Source organism: Pseudorasbora parva, chromosome 19 (genome assembly GCF_024679245.1).
Source record: "Pseudorasbora parva isolate DD20220531a chromosome 19, ASM2467924v1, whole genome shotgun sequence".
In the NCBI taxonomy this organism is placed as follows: Eukaryota; Metazoa; Chordata; class Actinopteri; order Cypriniformes; family Gobionidae; genus Pseudorasbora; species Pseudorasbora parva.
Window position 1 is genome coordinate 6568938 of NC_090190.1, and position 20267 is coordinate 6589204.

At 36.7% G+C, this 20267-nt stretch overlaps 3 protein-coding genes across 3 annotated transcripts; 2 read left to right on the top strand and 1 right to left on the bottom strand.

Annotated features, from left to right (window-relative positions):
- The first annotated feature begins 110 nt into the window (after positions 1-110).
- clxn (calaxin) lies at positions 111-1896 on the top strand. The gene is made up of 6 exons (XM_067426563.1): positions 111-423; positions 594-749; positions 1142-1246; positions 1317-1468; positions 1555-1659; positions 1760-1896. The coding sequence occupies exons 1-6, from the start codon at positions 357-359 to the stop codon at positions 1808-1810; spliced, it is 636 nt and encodes a 211-aa protein (XP_067282664.1). The 5' UTR covers positions 111-356; the 3' UTR covers positions 1811-1896.
- On the bottom strand, positions 1865-7954 carry rbm48 (RNA binding motif protein 48). Its single transcript, XM_067426561.1, has 5 exons — positions 7807-7954; positions 7500-7690; positions 4521-4666; positions 3891-4447; positions 1865-2002 (listed from the first exon to the last, which is right to left on the bottom strand). The coding sequence occupies exons 1-5, from the start codon at positions 7930-7932 to the stop codon at positions 1931-1933; spliced, it is 1092 nt and encodes a 363-aa protein (XP_067282662.1). The 5' UTR covers positions 7933-7954; the 3' UTR covers positions 1865-1930.
- A 665-nt stretch (positions 7955-8619) lies between these two features.
- On the top strand, positions 8620-20252 carry illr4 (immune-related, lectin-like receptor 4). Its single transcript, XM_067426562.1, has 7 exons — positions 8620-8736; positions 15323-15454; positions 16674-16742; positions 18566-18634; positions 18716-18852; positions 18935-19050; positions 19179-20252. Exons 1-7 carry the CDS (start codon positions 8652-8654, stop codon positions 19348-19350), a joined length of 780 nt encoding a protein of 259 aa, XP_067282663.1. The 5' UTR covers positions 8620-8651; the 3' UTR covers positions 19351-20252.
- Positions 20253-20267: the final 15 nt, after the last annotated feature.

Below are 20267 nucleotides of genomic sequence, written 5' to 3' on the forward strand. Positions count from 1 at the left end.
ATCCATTCATGTTTTGTTTTTTTCTCCGGTCAGTGTTTGATTTTTTTTTAGAGCTAACATTTGTTCTCATTCACTTAAATTCACTGAAATTCACTGACTAATTTGAAGTCACTTAATTACCGTATCTGATGAAGTCTCATCCGATACGGTAATATTCTTCTACTACGACACATTTGACATTTTCAAATAACTCACCATTCAGGAGGACAATGAAGCTGTCACTACTTTATATTTCATGCTGATGTGTGAAGCCAAATCTTGTATCGCCTAAAGGTCTCGTCACTACATTTCTCCGCCTCCATTACGCGTTTCTATAGCAACATCTAACGAAAGGCTTGTGTAGGAACTTGCAGAAAATGTCGGCAATGAACAGAAAAATCATTCAAAACCTCGCTGAAACTTTATGCAAACAAGTCAGACATTGTAGGTATCTACTAACTTATGTTTTCTTCTTCTTATATGTCAGTTAATATTATTCTTTATTGTATAATTCAAATAAAACGTTTGATAGCAGCTGTTAGTTCATTACCCGAATGTGCCCAGCACTATAAAGTCAGTTACAATAAATCCCTTGTTTAATGATCATGTTGTAGTCGATAAAACCGAGACGGAATGTCTAATACGGCTGTTCAACGGTCTGCTGGGAGAGCAGGCGGAGAGAAGAGCGGCTCAAGGACTCGACCGGGTCAGGTTCAGAAATATCCTGCACAACACATTCGGGATGACCGAAGATGTGATGATGGATAGAGGTACGTTTCAGATTTGGATGAAGACTATTATAGACCGTAACATACTAAAGTGGACAGTATAGTATATTAGATTGTGGTGTGTTTATTAAACTGCAAACGAGTGTGTGTGTGTGTGTGTGTATATATATATATATATATATATATATATATATATATATATATATATATATATATATATATATATATATATATATATATATACATACACACACACTCGTTTGCAGTTTAATACATGTAAGGATATTAGTACTTGACAACAATAATAGCTAAATCTTTGTAATATTTTCGTATTCATCAAATTCTGCTAATATAAACGATTCTCTTTGGTCTGAGCCTCGAGAAGGGTATCAAGGACACTTGCAAATTATTGTTTTAACCCCTTGTACATTCAGTTTTTCGTGTCTTTGACAAAGACAATGACACCTACATAAGTGTCAAAGAGTGGGTGGAAGGTCTGTCTGTCTTTTTACGAGGCACACTGGATGAAAAAATGAAATGTAAGTTCTTTATATTTTATCATGTATAAGGTTATGTACATTAAGTTCATATTCCATGTATAATGCCTAGTCTGTTTTGATGTATACGACCTGAATGGTGACGGACACATTTCACGGGAGGAGATGATTCAGATGCTGAAAGACAGCCTCATCAGGCAACCCACCGAAGAGGATCCCGACGAGGGGATTAAGGATGTTGTGGAAATTGCCTTGAAAAAAATGGTACTACTATGTGTCAGACTCTGAAAATGTATATGGTATATTTTACCATTGTTAAGTATAAAAGACGCATTCTTTTTTTAATTTAGGATTATGACCATGATGGGAGAGTTTCTTATCAAGATTTTGAGAAGACAGTCATAGATGAAAACCTTTTACTAGAAGCTTTTGGCAACTGCCTCCCAGATGCAAAGGTAGAAAAATCACAAGCAACTATTTGTGCATGTAAAATGTGTTGTAATTTTAAAAGGACAGGCTCTTAAAGGTATTTTTCTCTCTCCATTTGTTTGCCAGAGAATACGGACATTTGAGCAACATGCATTCCAGGAACCACATAGACATTGAAAAGAACCAATGAATTTTGTATGTAAAAAAAAAAAAAAAAGGTTGTCAAAAAAAATGTTTGTGGCTGTAACTGAAATAAATAGTTAAAATATTATTTAATTTAAGCCCACGATTGTCTTATTAAATTCTTCTGCGTGGCTTTGCAATAGTGGCCTTCACTTGAACAGGTTTGACCTCTGGAACAGATGCAACCTAAAAAAGAAAGAAAAAAAAGATTTAACTGGTTAGTTGTGTTGAAACTCGCAGTTATGGTAAGGGGCATGATACTTCCCAACCCAAACGTGCTTGAATCGCAACAGACTCAGAGCACATTGTGCGTTTTAGAAGGCGGTGCGTCATAGAGACAGGAACTAAACAGAGCGTTACTGACGGACTGGCAAGAGAGGAGCTGCAACAGCCACATTTTCATCCACTTTTTGTATATTGACAAAAGTGAATATGCATAACATTTTTTTTTGCGACATTTGTCTCCAGTCATTTTCCATTTAATTGACATTTTACAGATAATATTATTTTTTATGTTTGTAATGACGTCATTGTAAAACAAAAAAACATTGCCGAATCTTTTTTGCATGGGTCTTTAACATTTTGCGTTGTTACATTTTGCCCAAATGATATTGTATCTTTTGCATCCCACATATTTGTAAAATGAGTAAGAGAGTAATGAGATTATTCTATTTTCACAAATAATACGGTATGCCTCTTTCTAAATTGCAAAATATAAATCAGAAGATTACGACGAAGTGGGACAGTCTGACTGACAGGACTGCCTTTATGTGATGAAGCCCATGGGTTTGGACACAGAGCAGCTTATTTGTCCCGTATGCAATATTTTAGGATCCATAAAAAAGATTGGTACAGTAAAATGTTCGGTTAAATAGCAACAATATGCCTTGAACATGCAGTCAAGCCAGTCGTGGTTCGGCGTGCTGAGCATGTATTCAGATCATTCAAACCAAAAGAGAAATTTGTTCTGGTTTCAATAAAATCGATCAAAAACATCTCATTGCTGCTCATTTTTTCCTCAGAGACAGATGCAGCTGTAACCTAAACGTTTTATTTGTGTAGTCCTATATTAAACTTTTTTAAATGGTCTTTAGAGCTGCAGTCTTAATTCTAAAATAAGTTTAGAGCTTTTAGGATTCAATCCACTTTATTTTTAAATTTGTTTGAGATAAAATTATATCACATAGCCTATTAATAAATTGTAATTATAAAATATTTGTATTAACAAGAGTCATGCACATGAAATATAATGCTTATTTTACCTTTCTTTTTGTCAGTATTGAAAACAAAAACAGCCTTTCTTCATTAACAGACAATCCTTTTTTATAGATGCAGAGATTTAAGGCACTATATTTTTCTCATCCATTTTGAAACAAAACTTTAATATATATATATATTATTAAAATATATACATAAAATTATTTTTATTAACAAGTGTCTTGTACTTTATTATAAAGACTATTTAGATCGGTACTTGATGAAGCAATATTCGGGTTAGCTATTATTTTTCTGATTAACTTTTATTAGATTGTAAAAAGCAGACAAAACTAAAAAAATAAGGATGAATAACATGTCTTATTCATACCAATATTATTAAAATAATGTAATATATAATTTAATAATATGAATTTAATAATGCGCCTTTAAACCACAGAGAAAAGTTGCTTTAGCAGGAGCAATGCCACAAACGCGGACGCTGTATAGGCTAATTCTGTCATGTGACGTCACATTTATTTGCGTTAAATACATTTCTCGAAAAAAAGTGTCTCCAAACTAGTTCACACAACATTTGAAGTATCGACATTTAACAATTTATACGCTAATGGTAAACGAGGAAAGATAGTGTCGACATATTAAAAATGGCATTTCCATCAGGTACGTCTATAACATTTTGATGCACTACCTTTTTCCAAAACTATTTTTGGATGGAAATCCAGCTGGGATTATTTTTTTTTGAACATTCAAGCAGGAAAACCTATTCTAGTCGTCTCCAAAACCAAAATCAAGACTGTAAAGGGCATAATAGGTCCTCTTTAAATAATAATTACAGAAGGAATAAAACAGACAAACTAACCTTAGTCATAGTTTGACGGATCATATTGGCGGTTACATTCAATGAATGATCCTCCATGTCCACCTTGGGCAGCTCTGGTAATTTTGGGCCAATTAGAGTCTCAGTTTCATTCAAAAAGATCACAGTGTCCTCCAATTTTCTTTTTCTACTTTCTAAATGTGTAGTTCTTGGCATAAATCTAACCGGTGGTGAAAGGTTCGCCTGCCTTTTACTCAAATCTCTCTCTTTAACACTTGAAGATGAGGATGATGCACTCTGCTTTGAAGTTTCTGCAACAGGAGGGATGAAATTATGTAGAGAGCCCATCTTATCCTCAGTAGGTAATGTTGTTTCAGTGGTCCACTGCCACTGTAATGGATGTGTAAAATTGTGAAGTCTACAAGAAACATCTTCCGCTGGGGGCAAAGGCTGCACGGGAAAGCCCAAATAGTCAGACTTTACATTCTCCCCTCTGGTGCTCACAAAGTCTTTCTGGATCTCAGGTGCTGCTGCTGCTGCTCGTGTGTCTGTGCTTGATGACTCTGTATTCACTTCCTGTAGCTGATCATAATGTTTTGCTGAAAAAACAACACGCAGATATATTAAGATTTTCTACAGATATAACCCATTAAAAGACATGATTAAAAATACCTGTGTTTTGGCTCGCTCTGTTAACATATCTTCTCCTGTCCTGTAATTTGTGCCTCGTCTCTTCCACGGTTTCGTACTCGGGGGCATAGCAGACATGCAGCTGACCCCCAAAGAAGCTCTTTTCATCAGTATGCCGTTTAGCTACCCTGCAAATTTACACATTTGCAACACATGCATGTCATTCCATGATACAAGTGCTTTTAGAGTCCTTCATGAACATAATGTGTATAAAATAATTACTTAATGAAAAGCCTGCTACAACTTTGTGTTATTATAGACATGGAATTAAAATAATTAAATAAATAAATGTTTAGATTTTTGCTTATGCGCAAAAGAAACTGATAATTTAAAACTGTAGGCTATATTTGTACAACTTTTTAAGATTAAAGGGATAATACACTCAAAAATGAAAATAAGCCTATGATTTATTTACCAAAGTCATGACAGACATTCTTCTTTCAGACGAATACAATCTATCTGAGTTATAGTAAAAATGTCCTTTAATCAAAAGGCCTTTAATAACCATTGCATGTGGGTGGGACAAGACCCACTTTTTACAACCAACGCTATTGGACCCACTCACTTTCATCGTCTCTAATTCAGCACATGTCTGTTTACCTACCAGTAACCGATAAACACTTATTAGTAAACACATGTAAGAGAATTTATTTCCACTTCTAATGTTTCCTTAATTTTTTTATTGAAAACAAATGCCTTTTTGATCTAATGTTTGATGGGAAAAGGGAGTAGAGCGAGTTCGGCAAAAGGCGGATTCGAACCTCGGGTAGAGTTGCGTCAAAACTCATGCAAATTACACACTATTGCCACTCCACATGATTTTTTTTGTAATTTTGTCTGTTCCAACCAGACGTTTAGGAAACACACGAGTATATTTGTACTTAAAAATATTTGCATACTGAGCTTTTTACACTGTTAAAGACTTGGATTCCCATCCTAAACATAGACAAAGTTTCAAAAACTAATGTTGGACGTTTGATGGAGTATTTCTGTGTTAAAAATACTCCTTCTGGTTTCTCACAAGTTTCGGAGAGTTTTTTTCGAGTATGGGTCGGCTTGACGTTAATAGAACGGAAGGTCCTAGTATGGGCCGTAGGGGCTCTTCTCCCGGTAGGGTGACTAGAGCGAGAGAGGAAATGCACGGCCGTAAACACTCTCTCAGCTGCAGATCCACTCGTCCGTGAACACTAATGTCGGTTATAGTCCGCGCCTCGCTCCACTTCATTCCTCCACTTTGACATTAAGCGACTTCAACGCTTCAGCACAGCATTCCGGGAAGGCAGCGCTGCATTTGAACCAATTTGAACGCAGTAAAACTGCTTCAAATGTCTGTGCTGTTGCTTATCGTCGCATGAGTAAACATCAGTAAACGACACGATTGCGTGCTTCGTCATTCAAATGCGCTAACGGACTTCATTGCTGTTCTATGTAACTTATAACGTTACACTAGTCTGACGTGCAAAACCGTTTTGCTTGCTACTAAGGTTTGGTCGCATACAATAGTCCATAAACCGAATCATGTCCTCGTAAACTGAGAGTAAAGACAAATGTTGACAGGCCACTAAATACAGTACATACCACAGAGACGGACGTCCTGCTATTGCTGTTTCTATTTCAGCCTCCGAATTAGATTCTGGATCAATGGATCATATCTATTAGCTGAGATCGATAGCAAGGGTTTCTCCATGCTTGAGGACGTCACCGCTTTGCGCATTAGTCATTCTTTAGTACAGCCCATATTTCTTTTACAAATATAATAAGACTTTTCAGAGATATGAAGGATGCAATACCACTCTATAGGTACTCAAGATTGACATGAGATTGACTGAAACTGAGTGTTTCACACCCCCTTTAATGTAAATGGTATCTACTCCAGTAAAAAAATTCTGAGAGAGGACACACCCACATTTTTTTGCTTCCGACACCCATGCATGGATGGATGGATGCACTTTTATGGACTTCAAATTAGAAACAACCATTTACTGCCATTATACAGCCAGGTGATTTATTTTAATATAACAAAGATTGTATTAGTCTCAAAGAAGAGGGTCATAACCTAGGATGACTTGAGGGTGAGTAATTAATGGGCTAATTTTCATTTTTTCCTCTTTAAATCCTCCTTTAAATTCCAAAAAGTATCAGGACCTTAAGTAAAAATAGATAAAGCTATTAACTTTGGAAGATTGTTTCTGCCACAGAATAAAAAAATAAATAAAAAAAAGGTAATTGTGACCTTCTCTCACCATTTTTTTCTCTGACTTTCAAAAAAAAAAAAAGTATTGCATGATAGAAACTTCAACACACACACACACACACACACACAAGAATTGGAAAAGCCTCAGAATTTGACTTTATAACTCACAATTGAGTGTTTATATCTTACAAGTCTGGAAACAAAGTCAGAATTGCAAGATGTAAACTCGCAACTGTGAGGAAAAAGTTCAGAATTGTGAAGTAAAAATGACTCAGTTTCCTTCTTTTTTCTGTTCAGTGAAAGAAACAAACTTCCACTTCTTACTTTAGTTACAAAAGGAGGAGATATTTCAAACAAACTCTGTTCTGTCTGTTCATTAAAAATACATTTAAAAAAAGTTTTTCTTTAAAAAGAAAAACAGCATCAGTTTCCGGAGTTCTAATAAATGTTTCTAGAACAGCAAATCAGCATATTAGACTGATTTCTGAAGGATATGACACTGAAGACTGGAGTAATGATGCTGAAAATTCAGCTTTGCATCACAGGAATAAATTACATTTTAAAATGTATATTTAATTGGAAAAGCTATTTTAAATTGTAATTATATTTCCCAATATGTCTACCGTATGTTTGAGAAAAACTCATGTGCACATTTTTGTTTAAATCACATATTTTGTTGAACGACCCGGTGAACTAAAAGTGTATGTTCCTTTGTATAACTCTGGCAAAAGCTCACTTTGAACATGTTTTAGTCAGTGTGTCTTTACCTTGCACTTGTCAGCTTCTGGAATTTAAACAAGTAGACTTCAGTGAACTGCTCTGCTGGGTACTCATCAAGTGCCCTGTACTCTTCGATCACTCCATAGAGAGCAAAGAGCTGCACCAGCTCTGCCATCAATCCAATAGCGGGCACTCCTTGAACTAACAGAAACCGAGACTCCAAGTTGATGGTGTACACCTGAAATCAACGAATCAGCCATGGAAATATGCTTAGTATTTTGACTGGCTGTGACACAAAACCTAATGATTGCTGCAGGGTACAATAAGCGAAAACTATTTATAAAATAAACTGACCTTAACAGCTCTGAGGCGTCTTCCCTCTCTGTATTTTGCGCGTGTTTGGGCAACATTTTGTTGCTCGTGGTGTTTATACACTTTTTGTGTGTCCCACACAGAAGGATTAGCGACTGAACTGTCCATTTGTGAGGTGAAGTCAGCGACCCTAAGAAAATAAAACATGGGTTTTCAAAATAAAAGTCTAACTTTTTAAACATTCCTTTTATTTGTTGTCGTGATAATTTGCAGTTGCATTATATTTATAATTATTCATTTAACACATGTAATGTATTAAATCAAAATACAAGGAAAATAGCCTCATCGAAAAGTATACTTAGGTATTTTTGTATTTTTATTCAAGTAACAGCCATTAAAGTTTTGTTCCTATTGAATTTGTCTTTAAATATAATATAATAAAAATACTAGGCCTATATATCGAGCCGATCTGACCTGACGGAAAAATCACTCATCTCACACACACACACACACACACACACACACACACACATATCCCGGACCGCCGCATCAACCTCCCCACCACATTTTGGTGACTACATGACCATTTAAGAGAACTGTAAAAATTGTTACATTTGTAGCAAATGAATGAATGAATAATACCCAAGGGGTATTATTAGGCCTAACTTTAAACATTTAGATACTAAACCTAAAATTATTTAGAGAGGTCATTCCGTGTAAAACTTGCCACCCTGTGTGTATAGGCTACCACTGCCTTACTTCATAAGATAAAATTACATCTGATTCTTGACAACACGATAGAAACATAAGTTCCTCTTTTCATTGATTTCGTAATTTGCTGATACATTAATCGAGAAGCATCCTTTCTGAATCAAAGGCTGAGTAAAATGTCTGAGGACGTTGTCTACTCGGAAGTCGTATTTGTGAGGAGAAATAAAGTCGACAGTAATGATCCAGATCAGTGTCAATTAGGTGAGTATAGGTTACGAGTTGTTTTTGTACATTCTTACATAGCCTAATGCCTTTTTGTAAATGCTCCTGTTGCAATCGAAGAGTGAAGATCAAACAAGTTAATGTCAAGTTTAAAGTAAAATTAAGATATTTGATTTTAATATTTGATATTAATTAATTCGGATTTGATATATAACTCAATATATATAACTATATATAACCTATAAATATAACTCAAGTAACGGGAAGCAACAGAAACTTAAACTGTTAAGTCCATGGCAGGATGTTCATGTTCTTTTGAAATCATGGCAACAGTAGGCCTACAAAAAAACCAACTGGTAAATTTTAAAAATTCGAAAGTTTTTATGCACAGTTGTAAATCTACGAATTGTGTTTTGCATTTGTGAAATTTATTTTATGAATATATAATTTTATTTTTCGCACGTGAATAGTTTTTTGTGCATCTAAATTAGGTTCCAGGGCTGGACTGGTAATCTGGCATACCGGGCATTTTCCCGGTGGGCCGGCGCACTTTGGGGCCGGTATGTTTTAAAAAAATAAAATAATTTTTTTTTTTACCACTGACAACATGCAGCGACAGTGGCCCATTGGTTTGTCTTCTGAATTGACAAACCGAAGCGAGAGACCTCGATCCCCTCCATATTAGGCGCTATTTATTTATTTATTTATTTATTTATTTATTTATTTATTTATTTATTAATTAATTAGGCTATAGTATTTGAGCGCATGGAACTGCAAAAGGCGAATATCCGCACAGCGCAGCCGCCCGACGAACGTACGCTGCGTTTAAATGCTGCTCTATACGGCACTTTGACTCCGAATTTAGTTTTTTACAATCGTGTGATATGGGAACATTACAGGTTCTGTGTTGAATCAGCTGAAAACAGCCGCGAGCATGTATGAGGAGGTAAAGTGGAAAACGACAATTCACACAAACGTTTCACTTTAGTAGCCTACAGCCACAATTTACCTTGCAGCTACTAACAGCGAAGAAATATGGTGTTTTGGAAGAAACATTTATTAAAAATGTTGCTATATTACTTAAATTAATATTGCAGAAGATAAATCATTTTATAGAGGCTGTTTTCGTATTTTCTACAGGTTTACATTTTTTTTTACTTACAAATATAATAGTTTATTATATATGTACTGATACTGACTATTGTAACAGTAACCACCAGAGTGCGCCATTTGGCAGTGTTCCCATTATATTGCTTGTAAACGAATGAAGAACAATAAAGACTCTGAGGAATGGCAGTCTGTGTGAATAGTGCAGTCAATACATGGTACCAGGAGTAAACTCGTAAAACATGAGTGTGATGAATAATATACGCCCACCGGACGAGTTGAAGTTGACGGGAAATGTCCACGCTAACTGGAAAGCCTTTAGGCAAAGTTTTGAGCTTTATTTGTTAGCTGTAGGACTCGACGAAAGAAACGATCGACGAAAGATAGCTCTGTTGCTAACTGTAGCTGGACGGGCTGCGCTGGATGTATACAACACGTTCGTCTTTTCGGAAGAGGAAAGAGACACGCTGCCCGCGGTACTGACCAAGTTTGAGGATTACTGCACGCCGAGAAAGAATGAAACATATGAAAGGTATGTCTTCAGAAACAGAATGCAAATTGAGACGGAATCAATAGAACAGTATGTGACAGATTTGCGCCTCAAGAGTCAATCCTGCAATTTCGGCACACTGTGCAACTCCATGATCAGGGATCAGATTGTAATAGGAGTGCAGGACAAGAGAGTAAGGATGCTGTTGTTAAAAGAAACAGAACTTACCATTGAGAAAGCAATTGACATTTGTCAGGCTGCAGAAAGTACGAAGATACAATTAAAGTCGTTTGAAAACGAAAGTGAAACTGCCGCTGTGGATGCGGTGCAAAAACACAAAAAGAGATTTGATAAACGACAGCCACAGAAATCCAAATGGAAACCACAGGGCAGAGACTGTGATAGATGTGGAAGTAAACATGCTCCAAAAGAATGTCCAGCTTATGGCAAAGAATGTAGGAAGTGTGGAGGAAAAAATCATTATGCCAGGTCCTGTCTCACAAAGAAAAGGGTACATGTTGTCGGACAGAAACGAGAAGAAAGTGACAGTGAGGATGGAGAACCACTGTATGTCGAAGCAGCAATTCTGACAAATACGGATGGTAATAATGATGAATGGATAGCACCTTTGATAGTGGATGGTGTGACAGTGCCAATGAAAATCGACACAGGTGCACAAGTTAATGTCCTGCCGAGAAAATACTACAATAAGATGAACAGAAAGCCAAAAGTGAGACCCAAGAAATTGGACTTAAGGGCATTTAATGATCAGCCGATTCCATATATGGGTGTTTTCAGGGCGAGTCTTTCAGGAAAAGGACGCACCATAAACGCACTGTTTGTTCTAGTTGAAGAGGATAGACAGCCGATTTTAGGACTGAAAGCAAGTGAAGGACTTGGGCTTATAAAGAGAGTTCATGTCATTGATAGCACTCTAGTGACCACTAGGGGTGCAGCACATAGCAAGCAGATGGACATATGTGCAGATTCTACCACTGAGATAGTGAGAGAGTACAAGGATGTATTCCAGGGAATCGGTTGCCTACCTAATCAGTACAAAATACGGCTGAAAGAAAATGCAGAACCAGTTATCCATGCAGCAAGAAAAGTGCCATTAGCCCTGAAAGAAAGACTGAGAAAAGAATTGAAATCCTTGATAGAAAAAGGGATAGTGAAAAAAGTAGAAGAACCTACAGACTGGGTGAATTCTCTTGTCATTGTGGAAAAAAAGAATGGTGATCTGAGACTGTGCATTGATCCAAGAGATCTGAATAAATGGATAAAAAGAGAGCACTATAAGTTGCCAACTAAATCAGACATCACAAGCGCAATGACTGGAGCACAATTCTTTTCCAAGCTTGATGCATCATCAGGGTTCTACCAAGTCAAATTGGATGAGGAAAGTGCAGCATTGTGCACATTTAACACTCCCTTTGGTAGACATTGCTTCCTACGAATGCCTTTTGGAATAGCCTCAGCTCCAGAGGTTTTCCACAGGACTATACAACAAATGTTCGATGGCATGGAAGGTGTGGGAGTCTTCCTGGATGATGTAGTCATATGGGGTGCGACAAGGGCAGAACATGATGAGCGACTGAGAAAGGTGATGGCACGAGCACGACAAACAGGACTGAAACTGAATAAACAGAAGTGTCAGTTTGGGGTGAGAGACATTACTTACCTGGGAGACAGACTGTCTGCTGAAGGAATACAGCCAGATCCTGAAAAAATAAGAGCTATAAAAGAAATGCCACAACCCAAAGAAAAGACTGAGCTGCAACGTGCATTAGGCTTAGTCAACTATGTAGGAAGATTTATTCCAAATCTGTCGGCTAACACAAAGGCATTGCGCAGTTTGCTGGAAAGTGGAACCGAGTGGAGATGGGAGCATGAACATGTGACTGAATGGGACATGCTCAAGAACAGCCTAGTTAAAGAACCAGTGCTGAAATTCTTTGATCCTGAGCTTCCAGTGAAAGTATCTACGGATGCTTCAAAGGATGGACTGGGAGCAGTTCTGCTTCAAAAACATGACTTGGCATGGTTTCCAGTGGCATATGCGTCACGAACGATGACAGAGGCAGAAAGAAACTATGCCCAGATAGAGAAGGAGACGTTAGGAGCAGTTTTTGGATGTGAAAAGTTCCATGAATATATTTATGGAAGAGAAGTGGTACTGGAAACGGATCATAAACCACTGATTGCGATCTCAACAAAGGCACTAGGAGATACTCCTCCTCGTATCCAACGGTTGATGCTCCGTCTCCAGAAATACAGCTTGAGATTTGAGTTCACTCCAGGGAAGCACCTGGTGATGGCAGATGCACTCAGCCGAGCATCTTTGAGCCATACAGGATCAAGTAACACGGAACATGATGTACAGGTTCATGTGGACAGCATACAAAAACACCTACCAGTGTCTGAGGATAAATGGAGAGAGTTGGCTGAAGCAACGGCAGACGACCGTGAACTACAAGCAGTAATAGACAAAATCCACCTGCCAGGAGATCAGAGGTTGACAAATCCGTATCAGAGCTTTAAAGACGAGCTGTCAGTTGTGCATGGTGTGCTCCTGAGAGGGGAACGGATTGTCATACCTACCTCCATGCGCTCACAAATGGCAAAACTCACGCATGAAGGACACTTAGGCATAGAAAAATGCAAGAGACGTGCAAGAGTTTTGATGTATTGGCCACACATGAATAGGGACATTGAAGCACTGGTGCAGCGCTGCGAGACATGTCAGCGGCACAGGTACCAGCAACCTAAGGAACCCCTAATGCCCCACAGTAAACCTGAGGAACCATGGAGAAAAGTAGGAACAGACTTATTTCATCTGGCAGGGAGGGACTACCTAGTCATCATGGACTACAAGTCAAACTACCCAGAGCTGGCGATGCTGACTAATACAACAGCACAGCAGGTGATAAAACACACTAAAGCCATCTTTGCTAGACATGGAATTCCGGTGACTGTGGTGAGTGACAATGGACCACAGTTCAGCAGCCAGGACTACAGAGACTTTGCGGACACTTATGGGTTTAAACATGTAACATCAAGTCCACTATACCCCCAGTCAAACGGCTTGGCTGAAAAAGGAGTGCAGATAGTGAAGCGGCTGCTGAAGAAAGCTGCAGAGACTGGAGAGGATCCTTATTTAGCACTGCTAAACTACAGAGCATCCCCTCTTGAATGTGGACGGTCTCCAGGTGAAATTCTCATGAACAGGAAGCTGAGAACACGGCTACCCTCAGCAGAGCACCTGCTTCAAAAGAGACATGGAGATTATTCGAAGAAAAATAGCCAAAGCAGAACTTATGACAGAAATGCCAAGCATTTATGTCCACTGGAACAAAAGGATACGGTACGTGTCAGATGTGAAGGAAAATGGGGACCTGTAGCGAAGGTCATCAAAGAGACAACACCAAGATCCTACGAGGTACTTACTGAGTACGGTAACACGCTGCGAAGAAATCGCCGTCATCTTCTGAAAGTGCCAGACACCTGTATTGAGAGTACAGATGTAGTTATCTATGATGGACTAACTGAGCAAACACGGGTAGAAGAAAACTCATCAAGCTCTACAGCTGTCACTGAAAGTATCACAGAAAACTCATCTTCCACTGAGGTGGGTCAGGGAAGACCACATCGTCCCGCAAGGAAACCTAGAAGACTGATAGAAGAGTGCTAAGTTGGTTTGAAATAAATGTTTACTTAGTATTTAGTGAGTATTTGCATAGTTATATGCAACAACGTTTTGTGCAGCTAATGCTAGAAATACGCTGCAAGATTGTGTTGAACCTAGTTGTTTTGTGTTATTATGAGTAAGTGCTATTAAGGTTGACAGACCTAGTTTAAGTTATAGTTAAAAAAAAAAAAGGGAGATGTACTGATACTGACTATTGTAACAGTAACCACCAGAGTGCGCCATTTGGCAGTGTTCCCATTATATTGCTTGTAAACGAATGAAGAACAATAAAGACTCTGAGGAATGGCAGTCTGTGTGAATAGTGCAGTCAATACAATATATGTTTTATATAGTTTTAGAAACCATATAGCCATATAATGAGGAGCAAGGTTTTTACAGTCTATGTTTTTTACCCTGTGACTACCATGATCTTACATTTAAATGAAACTGGCCTACAGTTAAACTATAGTCTATAAAACTGTTTTAAAGTCTAGATCCCATGAATTAAGGACAAGGCTTTTTTTTCCTCTTTAAAAGTTGTATTAACTTTTTTTTAATAGATTTAATGAAATTTAATAGCCTCATAAAAGATAGATATCAGTGTCTTACTTAAATGATGTGTTAACTTTTGAAAAATATGATTGTTCAACCCAAAAATGTGATAATTTACTCACCTGTCATTCCAAACCTAAATGAATTTATTTCTGTGTATAAAATAATATAATTTGAGTCTGTTTTTTGTTCATACAATATTCAAATAGTAGCTTAACCAAAATGGCTTGATTGCCAACATTCTTCAAAACATCTTATTTTGTGTTTCACAGAAGTCATACAGGTTTGGAACGACACAAGAGTGAGCGAATGATGACAGCATTTAAAAGAAGTACATTTACTTTACTGCATCCTAGCTCAAAATCATCAGTGCTTTACTGCCAAGGGCATTTATGTGTGACAAAAAAAAGCAATATTAAGTTTATCTGCATTTGCAGCAAATTCGATAATATCTATCATTATTTTTAATTTTGCATTATCTCCAATTTAAGGCCCCAACTCCAGCAAAAACATTCACGGGGAACTCATGGGCCGGATGTGCTGGGTATGCCAGAGCCGAATTTTAGCCCCAGTCCAGCCCTGTTAGGTTCCATGCATGTGAAATTGTCTACACGTGTGTGCATTGTTTTTTTGCGTGAATTATTAAAGAGTCTTTTCTGCTTCCATAGGTTTTTGCATCTGAATTTACTTATCTTTGTGTTTGTAAACTGTTTTTTTGTATATGCTTAATTAAAACTTTGAATTGGTATTTAGCATATTAAAATACTCTCTCATATCAATTCTTGTAGGTGATTCTTCTCAAGCTTCACAAAAGACCAAACCTTGTGTTGACTGTGTTCGACAGTTACTAACGGCTCTGTGCATTCTGACTGCTCTGACTGTTCTCCTCACGGGTGGACTGATCGCAGTCAGCTACCAATGTACGTATACAGGGCTAAAGGCACACCTTGAGAAAAAATAGCTTTTGCAATTTCCATGTGCATCAAAAGCGGTTAAGAAAGTGCTTTTAAACTGAGGATTTTTGTGCTATTCAGTGGTTTAAAACCTTTTACCCAGTGCTCAAGTTTCCCGGGGAACACCGCAAAAGCATGAAAATATATATATTTATCAGAGGTGGACAGTAACTAAGTACATTTACTTGAGTACTGTACTTATTAAGTACACTTTTTGAGTACCTGTACTTTACTGGAGTGTTTACTGGAGTGTTATTTTTTCTGGAAATTTATGACTTTTACTTAACTACATTTGAAAGACAAATATCGTACTTTTTACTCCACTACATTTCTATCTAGGTCGAAAGTCGTTTCTGTAGCAGCTCTGAAAGTCGGAGGACTTTTTTTAGTGTGGTTGTTTCAGACAGTCAGAATCCCTCTCTGTCAGGAATCACTCTTATAAACGTCTGGGAGAAAGAGAAGAGTAAAGTTGGGAGCATATCAGTGTATTGGATCCGTGCATTTGGTCTAAGAGTGAAAGCAGCTTTATAAAGAGCTTTGTAACTTTTATACAAGTATTTAAATGAGTTTAAGTTAGTCGTATGCTAGTACGTCAGATGGAGCATCACTGAATGACTTAAACCATGATGACAGTGTGCATTTATACAACAATAATAAAGTAATGCATTGGCATAAAAAGGAAATTTACTTTGATACTTAAGTACTTTTGAAAACAAATACTTCTGTACTTTTACTTGAGTAAAACTCTATTTTAACAACTTTCACTTGTAACAGAGTAATATTTGACCAGTAGTACTTTTACTTTTACTCAAGTAATAGAGTTGTGTACTTTGTCCACCTCTGATATATATATATATATATATATATATATATATATATATATAATTTTTTTTTTCACCACCATGTCCCTTTAGGTGCTCCATAGTGCTTGCAATTATTTTTTTTAAATCGAGAAATTAATTTAAAAAACTAATTTTGCTAATTAAAAAGTCAGATATAATCTAACTATAGATCCCCCAATTCTGACTTTCTTTTCCCATGTAGCCTAAGTGAAATGAGGTTTAATGAAATTGTGAGAAAAAAAGTCAGAATTACCTTTCTAATTTATTTTTTATTCTGTGGCAGAAACAAGCTTCTATCTTCACTATATACATGCAGGTTACATCTAACTATAATTTTTTTTTAGATGTAGATACAGAGAAAAGGTTTAAAGATCTTGAGCAGCTCCACTCTGCACTTAAGGAGAACTTCACAGGTAAACTCTTAAATTACATAGAGTTTAAAACTGTCCGATAAAGTCATGAATTATATCACTATAAACATCACAGCAAACAGGGAACGTTCAGAAACTTTAGCCAATGCTTTGCTAAGGTTCTCTCAAAGTTCTGAACAAATGTTCTTCCACTGACATTTGTACAAAGTTATCTGGTCTTTAATAATGTTCTCACAAAGTTAGCACATTTATACATCGTTCATGGAACTTTTTTGCCAAAACAATTTAGTTGGATGTTCACTTAATGTTCCCAATGTTTGCAAAATGTTCCCTTAAATAGGCTTTTTTTTGTTTGTTGATTGTTTTTATTATTTTCTCTAGTTTTACTTGTTTTTATGCAGCCCTTTGAGATTCTTCTGAATGAAAAGTTTGTTATAAATAAAATCTATTATTTATTATTATTAAATCCCCTCATAATTAATAATTTTGTCCCTTAAAATCTTTGATCACCAAAATTACATATTTTAAAATGTTTCCTGTGATTTTTTAAATTTAATTTATGCCTTAAAGGATCACGCAGAGTTAAGCATGTTTTAGTTGTTATGTATGGAGTTAGATAAGTCCATATATACCATTCTTATCTCTGTGCGTGCCATAACTGTCTGACGTACCCACCGCTAGCTTAGCTTAGCACAAAGACTGAAGGTAAATGGCTCCAGTTAGCCTACTGCTCAATAAGTGACAAAACAACAGCAACATTTTCCTCTTTACATGTTGTGATGTGTATAGTTTAATTGTGTACTAAGACTGACAGAACATTTTATGTTGTGATTTTCTAAACCAATATGGCTAGGAACTACACTCTCATTTCTGCGTAATAATCAGGGAACTTTGCTGTCGTACCATGGGTACAAGATATTATTTTTCCTGTGAAAATAGGCTTACTTCCATCAACATAAGCAACGTATGTATACGTATCTATGAACTATTTTCCATTTACCTCCAGTCTTTGGCTAAGCTAAGCTAGCAGTGGGTGTGTCAGACAGAGTTATGGCATGTGCAGAGCTAAAAATGTATGTATGGACTTCTCTAAGTCTGGGGGATGCTGTGAATAAGCTAAAATGTTCCTTTCACTACACCCTTGCCTCATTTAGTACACAGATTTATGAATATGCAAAATAGCCCCACCCTAATCACTCAAGAGCTCAGCCAACTTAACTACTGAGGTAAACACTGCACAGTGGTGCTCTTTACAATGTCCACACATAATAATTAATATGATAATTAATATGGTAATTAATATGATTATCATTTTGCTTGAATATGTTACAGCTAATAATGTGTTGCTAATGTTACACAAACCATGTTCCTGTTCACCATCTCAGGCCTCTTCAGTATCAGTCAGTATCCTTAGAAACGCTTTGAACAACTTTGAACGAGAAAGGCATATAGTTCACAAATCCCATTAACACATGATTCACCCGCTATATTGCTCATTCTACACGTTTTTTCATATCAATAAAAAATATATACTCGGATAACCTGGCTTCTTTTGAGACTAATCTACTTCTTCAGATAATGGTACTGATATGCTAAAGCCCACCCACACGTTGATGTGATTGGTTACACAGTAATTTGTGACGTCAGAAACACCAATGATTTCAAACCGCGTTTTTGAGACTGTCATTGGTTCAAAGCATATTAAAAACACAGATATAAACAACATTAAAAACTTTTCTTTAATATTTGCATAACCAAGAATAAATGTTTTTAAGCATTTTTAAAATGTTTTAATGGGAACATTCGAAAAATGTTCTTACAACATATTTTTGTAAACTGGGACTATTTCCATCAATTTCATACAGAATTGTCAGCAGTACTTCAAGACATGGATCACCGGCAACAGAATCTGTCCATGGCTCTGAATAACAGTGGTGAGTGATTATTTTCACAACATTCATCACCATGAAAGAGGAAACAAATTGATAACCTATCTCAAATGCTATAAATTCAAGCGTGTCCAAAGGATTGGGAGTATTATGCAGGAAAATGTTACTACTTCTCCTCAAATAAAATGAACTGGGAACAAAGTCGAGATAGCTGCATCTCAGATGGCGGTCATCTGGTGATCATAAACAGCGGAGATGAACAGGTAAGTCTGTATACTCACAAAATAATTGTGATTATATAAAGTAATGCAATGTAAATAACAAGCCAACATTTTGCCCTTGAAGGAGTTCCTGATGCGTAATCTAAAAACAAAATATAAAGCGCGGTTCTGGATCGGCCTGACAGATGAGAAGAATGAGAACCAATGGCTATGGGTGGACAACACAAAACTTAGTATTAAGTAGTTGAAATCTTTGCTCTCAAAATGCTTCTTTTACAGTTCTTTAAATCTAAACTTATTATATTTGACCCTTTTGACAGGTGCTGAGAATTTTAATTTCTCTCACTGAAAATTTTAATTTCTTTCAGGTACTGGATTAAAAGTGAACCAGATAACTGGAAAGGACCCAAAGGAAATGACTACAAAGGAGAGGACTGTGTTATCATCACACCAGAGTTAAATACTCAAAGCTGGTCTGATGGATTTTGCAGTACATTGTACAGAAGAATATGCGAAACCAGATCCTCCAGACAAATATAGTGGCCATGGAAAGCAACGTATGGCATTGGATTGTTTGGAAAATGTGTATATTTATCGATTTTGGGGCACTTGAGCACCAGTTGCTATTGTTCTGACCTGATTTTTCTTTGGTTGGGAGTCTGTGGCTCCCCACAGTTGTGATTAGGCAGGAATGAGTAGACAGTTTTGCAGTCTCTTATTCAAACCCACTTCTGCTTGAAGGTTTTGAGGCCTTGAGACCTTCCTGCCTTATGCAAAGTTCAGTGAAGTCACTGATTTTGAATCTCTTCTGTTTAAATAGGCCATCTCTACTTTAAAAAATAAGTATTCTGCTCGTATTACAAATTTGGTACAGTCTTTACCAAAGTTAGCTGCAGATGAATTTCATGCAAAAGTTATTGGAGTTCAAATAGCTTCCATTCAACTTGATGTCTGTCAACGATGTTAAGATTGGTGATATTCCAAGAAATGTTTGTTCTGATGTTTCCCAAGAACTGAAATGATCATTCAAATGCAAAGCTTACTATCATGAATTGAGCAGAAACACTTTAGCACACAAATGAGCTACCACTGCAGGAAAGGTGCTTACATTTATATATATTATACTTATTTTGAAATGTAAAAAAATAATGTTTTCTCATGGTCATTGCACTAAACGAGCACACACAGCTGTATCTTTAAACATTTTTTCTAAATATGGTCACATGAGAAACAGTGCAGGTTGTTATAAATACATAAGATTTCTAAAATCACCAGCAGGGCACTGAGACAAATTATAAATAAGTATGAGAAGTTTTGTTTATGTGCTTGACTCGCAATCTGAGTGTGTAATAAGTGAATGTAGTGTGTGTGCTGTGTATGTATGATGGATGTGTTAATGTACAAAATGCAAGTGAAGAGTGCTGCATCTTAAGAAAATTAAAACAAAAGGCTTATAG